The sequence below is a fragment of the Penaeus japonicus genome, unplaced genomic scaffold (genome assembly GCF_977035675.1).
Source record: "Penaeus japonicus unplaced genomic scaffold, GWHDUDI00000001_assembly GWHDUDI00000017, whole genome shotgun sequence".
Classification (NCBI taxonomy): domain Eukaryota; kingdom Metazoa; phylum Arthropoda; class Malacostraca; order Decapoda; family Penaeidae; genus Penaeus; species Penaeus japonicus.
The window spans coordinates 3,811,228-3,821,227 of record NW_028234419.1 but is presented as its reverse complement, the minus strand read 5'-3'; the positions used below and the strand labels follow the sequence as shown (position 1 = coordinate 3,821,227).

The 10,000-nt window shown below is 38.4% G+C and overlaps 2 protein-coding genes across 3 annotated transcripts in view; one reads left to right on the top strand and one right to left on the bottom strand.

The window, feature by feature from the left end:
• Positions 1-5,322, bottom strand: part of LOC122265896 (eukaryotic translation initiation factor 4H) — a 17,135-nt gene extending 11,813 nt beyond the window's left edge. For both annotated transcript variants that reach the window (XM_043035361.2, XM_043035362.2), the window contains exons 1-2: positions 5,265-5,322; positions 155-365 (exon numbers count right to left, since the gene is read on the bottom strand). In XM_043035361.2, coding sequence (XP_042891295.2) covers positions 155-365; positions 5,265-5,296 — 243 coding nt within the window. In that variant the 5' untranslated portion in view covers positions 5,297-5,322. The remainder of the gene's footprint in view (positions 1-154; positions 366-5,264) is intronic.
• A 183-nt stretch (positions 5,323-5,505) lies between these two features.
• LOC122265895 (uncharacterized) overlaps positions 5,506-10,000 on the top strand; it is an 18,580-nt gene continuing 14,085 nt past the window's right edge. Inside the window, exons 1-5 of the mRNA XM_043035360.2 lie at positions 5,506-5,699; positions 8,609-8,791; positions 8,976-9,155; positions 9,290-9,481; positions 9,773-9,949. Coding sequence (XP_042891294.2) covers positions 5,568-5,699; positions 8,609-8,791; positions 8,976-9,155; positions 9,290-9,481; positions 9,773-9,949 — 864 coding nt within the window. The 5' untranslated portion in view covers positions 5,506-5,567. The remainder of the gene's footprint in view (positions 5,700-8,608; positions 8,792-8,975; positions 9,156-9,289; positions 9,482-9,772; positions 9,950-10,000) is intronic.

Sequence of the window (10,000 nt, the reverse complement as noted above, 5' to 3'; positions counted from 1 at the left end):
TCGGTAACAATAGATATTACTAAAACATGAAAACTTAAGAGGTCTAGACTTATAACAGACAAAACAAACGGCTGAACATCGTAATGGGTACAAACTCGACTCTTGAATATTTCATTAAATACTATGACATCTTCCACTCAAACATGCCCCTTACCCTCTGGGCCTTGAAGATCTGGTCAATGTCTCCCTGGACAACACCATTTGGGAGGTTCCCGATATAAGCCGTATAGGGAGGTTCAGTTGGCATTGGCCTGCGAGGTCGGCCGCCGCCATATCCCCGGCCACCATCGTTGTATCGGTTACCGCCACCTCCTCCTCCGCCACCACCACCGCCGCCGCCACCACCACCACCTCGATAGCTATTCCTGAGAAAGGGGAGAGGAATAGAGATATTACTATACGTGGAAATATTCACCCACCCCTAATCTCTTTCTCATATCTGTTCCCACCATCAAAACCATTTAAAACAAAGAAATTTCATCTCATCCTTGCAGCATACACATCACTCCCTCTTGCAATTATGTTTTTATTGCACACCTCTTATTGTTTCCAACACCACTGTTGGTTTACGGTTTTCCTGAACAAAAAGGATAAGTTACCAAAATATATATATCTCTGCTATGAGAAAAACTTTGGAGGCATTTCATAAAGAAATGAGAAGGTTACACTTAAATAACAATGTCTAAATTATATACTGATGGACAATGCATAGCTACGCAACTGTCATCAGTAATATGGAAATTCACATGAAATATTTTTTTCTTTTTTTTAGCTCATAAATAAAGAAAATAATTATAAATATAGCACCATACCCATCTTTCCTGGAACTTGAAGTACATCCTCAATATCATTATTTCTGTTGGAGTTTTAGTACAATAATATCCAACTCAGATACACTTCAAAGCTTAACCCAATGACAACGATGTGTCACACCTGTGTGACACACCGTCGTGCCGGATGACAGGGCGACACACCAGTGTGACATCCCCGAGGCAATATTACTTAGGCCCAGCGTAGGGGGTTGCCAGTTCCCGCCGGGCCCATCAGGATTGGGTTAACTTGTAAAATCTGCTTTGTATTACTACAGATGTATATGAAAGATGTCCCTTGTTCACCATCAAGCGGACTTTAAATTCTGACACAGGTAAAAATGACATTACATCTGTCATCAAAATGGATATGACCAATTCTTTAGCCCACTCACAACAGATGATAATGTATCCGCCATCAGAATAGTTACAACGTGAAAGATGAAGTTGTATCATCTCATGAAATTTCTCTATCTATATACTTTATACAAAGTTCCACTGTATATACATGTTGTGGTGGCACTGGTGTGAAGATATTTTTTCTTGACTTTACTGAATAATAATAATAATAATAATAATAAAAAACTTTGTCACCCCTTTGGAGAAGGGTGTCAAAATCATTCCGAGACATTCAGCGTGGCCTTGGGATAACATCCAGTTTTTACCCCTTTCTAGCTTCTATTTCTATTTCCAGCAAACTTCAATTGAATAAACTGTATTATCTACTTAATTTTATACTGCTGTTTTAACCCATTCCCGACGGGGGAATTCTAGCCTTGAATGTCCAAATGCCGGGGCGTTCGAATTATTAGGCCTAAATCAATTGAATGGCCGGCACAATACTGTGCCGCCCGGCAACTGGGCTTTTGAATGCGCGGTACACATGCTGTACCACCCGTCCTGTGTGGGTTAAAATGTAACATGTGCAGTTAACTAAAACTACTGTCCTACTCTCAATACATTCACCTATGGTTAAAGTAACATGATAACATCTTTAAAATAAACAGATCCCACAAGGATTTTATATTGAAAGAATGACCTTGAAAGACAACAAATAAGCAAATAAAAAAAAAATAAAAAAATAAAAAAAATCACTTTTCATTTCCATTTCCCTTCAAGTCACTGACAAAACTAAAACAACCACTTCCCTTCGGTGTTTTGGGCAATTGAGGAAGGGTGAGGACACGCCCCTTTATCAAAATACTGCCGAATCTGAGCTGAAAGTTGTTCAAAACTGTCAGAACAACCAAACAATCCTCACTGACCTCCTACCAGGGGCAAGCACCCAGACTCCTCCCTGTGGTATTCCCTATCACGATATGCTGTGTGGTGCTGTGGTAGCATTCTCAGCTGGCAATCATTCAATTTCAATCCCACAGTCAGTGGATGGTAACCCTAGCCATCCCTTGCACACAAGATAATTTAGAAGCATAATAAATAGATAGCCACAATTTGATTTAAAGTCACATACAAGTTCAAAATTTCCAACTATATTTACTAAAACCTGGCTGTATCCATTGTAGCACTCGCTACAAGTACATTTGCTTCACTTTTTGACAATGGTCAAAATGACATGTAGTCAAAAAAGTATCATTTACGGGATATTTAACTAGTTACTAATTTTCTGGGGTGTGCAACACCATCTGTTGCCTTCCCAGGAAGCTTACAGTAACATTTGAGATGTTTGAAATAATTAAGTCTGTGATCTCTATCTTCATCCCTACTGATGCAATCTTTAACCCTATCCCGATGGGCCCAGCGATGAGTGGAAACCTCCTACGCCGGGCCTATGCAATATTGCATCGGGAACGTCACACTGGTGCGTCGCCCCGTCATCAACCATTTAGCCGTACCACACGGGTGTGACACACCGTCATCAAAGGGTTAACCCATTCACGCCGGGGCGATTCCGGTTCTGAATGGTCGTAATGCTGGGGTTTTCGAACACATAAGCCTAACGCCTCGAGATTCTTGGGAGCACAAGCCATGAGCCTGGGCTGCCCTCTCGCTGGCCTTGCCTAGATATCTCGTCACCGGCGTCTGACGCAAAAACCACGAAAAGTGTCAGCACGTCATCTGGCACAAATGGGTTAAACCTTAGTTATAAGGAAACCAAGGGCGCCTTCACATTTCTATTGACTTTTCCAACATCCACAAACACTTGTATATGGGGCTATAATACTTTCATGAATATTTATATTCATTTAGTATTATCACATTGTGTTTAACTATAATGATCATGAAGGTTTTTCCAGTTTCATGTTGATTTTCTGTCCCCTTAAAAGGTTCTTACTTTATCACTCAATTCAGAAAAAAAAAAAAAAAAAAATCTTTCACAAGTTATTATGGAAGTATTGGTAAGATTCACCCAGTGCTATCCTGAATGGCTGCATGCAGATGGAGCACATGGAGTTGAAAGGCAAGTTGCCTTAGCAGATGACAAGCACTAAATATTGTTAACAAGGAAAACTGTTTCTCCTTGGAATGAATTTCACAAATCTCTTACTGTTGTATTTTTTAACATGTAACAAACTGACACTATTCAATTTACACACAATTATAACATTACTGGGAAGAGGTTACTCATAACCCTTTCATAAATTTACTATAAAAAAAACTTGTTTAACTTCAAATTTTTCTGTCTATACCTTTACTGAGCTTTCAAAGCCAAACATACTATATTTACACTAATTATCTTTAACTTAGTGGTTTAAAGGAGTGAGCTTCTACAACTTTCCCTTGAAAAAAAAACTTAATCACTGAATAGCATTTCCCAAAAGTCTGAGTACTGTTCAGCCCAATGTCAGAATATTTTTTTTTATGATGTACAACATAATGACAATCAAATTACACACCACATGAAAACTTTAAAACACAACTTCCCATTCTTTCCCAACCTGCTTGTGACTGTTAAGTTATGATGAACAATCAATAACATTCTTGTAAATGCTTCTTAGACATTCACATGTATGACAAGACCTTGTAGACATACTTGCCAATTTATTGTCAAATAAGGAATCAGTCCAAGCTCTATTCTGCCAGAGTAAACATGGCACAGGCTTCTCCGTCTTTGCTCTGCTTGACACTAAGACTGTCAGGTTGGACTCAAGACGCTAGCCCCTCCTTGATAATCAAGTGGACAGAACACACCCAAAATAATTACAAGAAAACAAATCCCATTTTCTAAATGGCAATACAGATGGCATGAAGTTGCAGATTTTATTTGTAAAGAACTTTTGCAAGTAAATGACTATCAAAAGCTAAATTGCATGCATTTGAATTTGCTATTTGCGAAATACAGACAAATGCTACGAACACTAGACGTTTAACCCAATCCCGATGGGCCCGGCAAGAAGAGGCAACCCCCTTTGCCGGGCCTATGCAATACTGCGTCGGGAACGTCACACTGGTGTCGCCCCGTCATCAGGCATTTAGCCGTGTCACACGGGTGTGACACACCATCATCAAGGGGTTAAGAAAATCAATGGACATGTTGCACTTGCATAAATTAGACAGTCTAAAATGTTGATTGGTACTTGTGGTGGATGCATATTGCTCACTCTATCCATTCATACAACATTTCTGGTTGTTATTGTATTTCAAGAACAAGAGCACAAAATGAAAAAAACAATGATTTCTTGTAACTTTTAAAAATTCAATACATGGTCCCAGGATGCAAACTGATCTTATCCCCTAACCGACTCTTTTTTTCATAATCTTAGGATATATTTCAAAAAGTAACAGCTGTTGTAAACTACCATTATCCAATGAGATGGCATCTCAAAAATGCCAAATTCTTCATATTGATATTCAACAATAATGCCAAATATTAAAACCATCTAGAAGAAAATACCGATGAATGAAATACTACAACTAAATAAAAGGGAAGAATTCAATAAACAAAAATAAATACCCAATTTCCCAATTTCCCTCCCATTATAAATCTAGCCTTACTAATAACTAAACTTTCTCAAAAATAGGACAGCACCCACAATAATGTAATGATAAAATACGTAATGCGATTTAATTGACCTCCCACACTACTCAAAGGCCGAGGTCAACAGGTCAAGCCAGGTCAAACTAAAATGTGTAGGAAGACAGGCTGGCTTCAATACGAATACTTTGGCAACTTATTTTTCAGTAATTCTCCAATTATTATCTACAGACTGTCCTATTTACCTTCTGATTCTAGCAAATATCTCCTAAAGCTCGCAGCGTTTCTTATAGTTCCCATTTCCAAAATATAAAATCAGTGGCTGTTTGTTAATTTCCCCACGACGCGATCAACACCACAATCACACCATCAACACTTCGTCTTTTCCCACTTCCCAACCACATCTGGGAACCAAACTGGCCGCTAATATTGTCCCTGGGTCCTTACCAATGTAATGGGCAACATTCCGGGAGAAATAATCTCCATACTTACATCCTGTTCTGTATAATATTCAATCTTACCGGGAATAGTAATCATCGGAGAGACCTGCCATGTTGGGTTAAGGGAGAGGCCAAGGCGAGAGTAAGGCCTAAAAGAATGCCGCCGTTACAATCACTTTCTTCGCGCTTTTTTCAAAAATTTAAGTTAATTTCGAATAATTTTCCTCCATTATATATAAATTTAGAGATAACTGTCAAAATCCACAAGTCAATTTTTTTTTAAAATGTTAGATGACAAGGTAAACAAAGTGATCGATTAGTCTCGCCTTGGCGCCGCATGGCGACGGAGCACACGCGTTGGAGAAGACCACGACCCTCTCCACGATGCAGCTGATCAGGCTCCCCGATGAATTACGATTTGCTATCTTAGCCCTCTCGTCCCCTGTGCCCGGGCAGCAATCCAAGGGGGCGGTGGTGATTATGAAACATGTCGAGACGGAACTACAGGGTTTTTCGGTGAGTGAAGAGGAGGAGAGGGATTTGATGGGGTTGTGTTCACATGTTCTTGCTCTCTGTGTATTTAGTTATGATGTGGCCGCATTATCATATGTGTCTCATTGTGAACGTAAAATATTACTCAGAGGTAGAGGATTGAGGAGAGAGGATTAATACAAAACTGTCAGTTTGTAAGTTTTTCTCATGATGGAGTGACAGGAATTAGTTGGTACAATTGTTTATTAAAAACACGAGTTATTTTTAAGTAAGTTTATTGCATGTGGCAATCAAGGCTCTCACAGTTCATTTGCAGTAGAAGCCTTTAGTTTCTTTGTTAGCATATTTGGTGTAGGGTGTGCATAACAATTACTGTTACCATCCATAATGCTAACATGATATTAACCCATTGGTCACAGTTTTAATAAGATATGTATACAGGCGGATGGCGGGTTTACATTGCTTGGCATGGTGCCATCCGCGTCTACAACCACCTCTGCCTTGGCAGCAAATCATGCCATCTGTTGTCAATGGGTTAACAAATGTGTTACCACAGGATTCATTACAGTGAGCACTGTCCACAAACAGTTGTAGTACATGTTGACCAACTGCATGAAGAATATTTACACTAATAGCTAGAGTGGTTGGTAGTATACCAGAGTAATTGCAGGATAGAAGTAAAAATTTGTCTTATACATAATTACACATGCTGGTGTCATGCCAAAGTCAGACCCTTTGGCTTCTTCACTCCTAAGATAACACTGAGGAGGGCTATTGCCTCTGTAACTACCCACCAGGTGGACAATATTTAACCTTGGTAGGATGTTTAAATTCCCCAGAATACCAAAGGACTGTAATTTGCCCAGACTCAGTCTTGCCATTGAGGTGAAAATTTTGTAGACCTAGGTAGGGGAGTCATAGAGAGCAAAGCTAAGTTAAAAACTTTGGACTTTCCACTTGAGAGGTTGGATGTACAAATATTAAAAGGCAGGCTTGATATACCCAAAGTTCTTGCTTTTCAAGGATAGTTAATTTGTTTGCACATCAAGACTATCTCCCTGGCAACAGGTGTCACCTGTCAAGTAATCAAAAGACTAACAATTTTAGCAAGGAATGTCATTTTTAAGTACTGTCATAGTACTGTGTGTATATTGTTATTTTAAGTTTCACTTTTTTTCCATATGAATCCTTAACCCATTCATGTCGGGGCTATTCTGGCTCTAAATGGTCTGAATGCCAGGGTATTTGAACGTATAAGCCTAACTCCTCAGGATTCTCAGGCACATTAGCCGCAAGTGAGCGCTGTTTGCCCACTCACTTGGAGCGCCGGACTTGACCAAATATCTTGTCACCGGCATCTGACCCAAAAATCACTGAATGTGATAGCAAGTCAACCAGCATGAATGGGTTAAAGGCCATATATATGCAACTTAGTCATAGTCAGGTGAAAACACACATAATATTCCACAATTATATCGAATCCAAAAAGTTTTTTTTTTTTTTTTTTTTTTTTTACAGATTGAATTGTAGTAGATAGAAGTACCTTTTTGTGTCAGATTGTAAGACCTGTCCTTTACGGTTTAAGCTTAGTTTGAAATAAGATTCTTTTAGACTGGTGCTTACAACAGAACATGCATATTCCCTGGTGCCTAGCCTATCTCCACCTGACCTCCGACTAGTAAACATCAAAAGGCCCCTGATCCTTTGATTGGTGTGGACTCTCCAGCAAATAAAGATCATAATTCATATAACAAGACAGCTATAATTGTTCCATGAGCCAAGAGTGTCTGTGGTGAAATTTTAAGGTATAAATCAAAAACTGTCTCTTGTATCATCTGAACTTTGTGACAGATGGCTGAGAAAGACTGGTATGGAATTTGTCATGACAAAGTCATTATTAATATGGAATGTTCTTAATTTCATTATTAGGTCATTTGCACAAAACATATAATATTACCAACAGATACCTAGTATAAAAAAGATAATTATTTAAGAATAGTAAATCCCACATCTCATTCCTAAAAATGTCACATCTAAATCCTATCAAAGGTTTTGTCTGTAAAGTTGTCAAGTAAATGATAGGTTATATATATAACCCATTAGTGATGGGCTGGGGTATTTCAAAATGCACATGCCCAACACTGTGGGCTATTCCTCCACTGAAGTTATACGCCAGGTTACTCAGACTACCAGAAAGTCCCGTCGTTAGTCGTTAACCCATTGTGGACACGGAACTAAGCAAGCTAACTGGCTGTCAAGACAGCTAAACTTTTACCTGCCAGCACTGGCTAAAAATTAACCCATCCACGACGGGGGAATTCTAGCCTTGAATGTCCAAATGCCGGGGCGTTCGAATTATTAGGCCTAAATCAATTGAATGGCTGGCACAATACTGTGCCGCCCGGCCACTGGGCTTTTGAATGCGCGGTACAGTACTGTACCACCCGTCCTGTGTGGGTTAAAGGGACAGGGAAAATGCTGGCTGACTTTGGAAAGCTATAGTTTTGGGACTAGCACTGTTACAGTCATAATACTTCATGACTGAGCAGTGTCCAATATCGCCTCATACACATTGACACCCGTCCACAGGGGGTTAAGGGGTTAACTTCTTGTTTAATTATTCAGATCCAATTGTCATCATCTTTCTGTAAGTTATACTATATGGCCTTAATTGTTGCATTCTCTTACTGAGAATATTATTGCCTGAAGTGTTTCTGATCAGGTATGGTTAATATGCTGCTAATCTAACATTCTGTATGATTTAATTTTTAGTATATTTAGAATTTATAACTGGAATGTATTGTTTGGTTTGCAGTATTTGCAAAGGTTTTGGTGATATGTGATAAAACAGAATTGACAGGAATATGTAGGCTCCTCACTTTTTTAAGTCTGATATTGTCAACAGAGTTTCTTAATTGTCATTTGTCTTACAGGGTCAAGGTCTCCCAGATAATGTGAAAAAAATAATTCAGGCACTTGTCTGTAGACTAACATCCAATAAAAAGGAAGGCATATACACTGGACTTCATACAATCCTGAAACATAAAAGCCAGACAGTAGAGTTCACCTACAAAACTCTACAGAAGGAATTTGAAAACAAAGTTTCTAGAGATGATGTAAGTATGTGTATGGTCAGCAGATGTAATGGACAATTTTTTCTTAATGCTCATTTCTTTTTAAATTGAATAAGATAGGAATGGATCTAGATAATTACATATAAGTATTGGTATCACTGGATTAGAGAAAAAGATGTGAGAATTGTATCTAACTTTTTACTTAATATTTTCATCCTCTGAACAGGAACTATATGATGTGCTGGTCTCAGAAATCCTGGGATACACTGCTTTGGTACGATCAGGACACCTCGGAAAACATCCCAAGTTACTTCAAAACACTGTCGAAAGATTGGTTGGCATCAGAGAAGGGGGAGAAGCTATTAACATCATGGCAACCACATTAGTTTTGGATATTTTGGAGAGAGTAAGTTGATATAGACAAATCCTGCTGTATTTTGATAACTTATGTTATGTTGATTTTCATAAAAGATGTAGATAAACATTGCTTATATGACTTATTAATTGATAGCAATGATTTCTTTTAATGTTATTTTACAGTACCATGAATCTTCAGCATATGAATTAGTATTGGAGCGATTGCAGAATATTGCAAATGTGCCCATGAAGAAAATAAGGCCTTGTTTATTGTGGATACGATTAGTCTTAATGAAGAAGTGTTCGAATATGCCAAAGTGGCTCTCTTCTACACTTGATGCTAATAATTATTCAGCTCTTGGTGAAGTGCTAAAGGTAAGAGACTTTACACATCAAATCTGTTCCTTTCCATCCTTCTTCGTAGTCTTTCTCCTCTCTCTCTCTCCTTATCCTCTTTCTTCTCCCCATTCCCCACTTTCTTTCTCTTACCTTCTGTAGAGCTGTGGATTAATGTAATTTAATTATGCAACAACACCATGCTGTAAATACATTGAACATATGTAAATGACATAGGTTAATGTCCTACTATCTGTAGAGACATATAAAGTAATGGAAATATGTCTCTACATAATATGTTTTATTCCTTTTGTTTTTACTCATTTTCAGACTTGTAAAGCAGTCCTTCCAAAAGTACATCCACTTTTGGAAGAGCTGGCCAGTGCTCTTGCAAGAGGCAGCACCGACACCAAGTTCCCATTGGGCGAGTTTTGGAGGACAAATTTTTACTCTCGTTTGCATTCCTTTACTAGTGAAGATTTAAGGCTAGCTCTTACTTTCCTCAAGGTAATAATATATATATATATATATATATTATATATATATATATATATATAT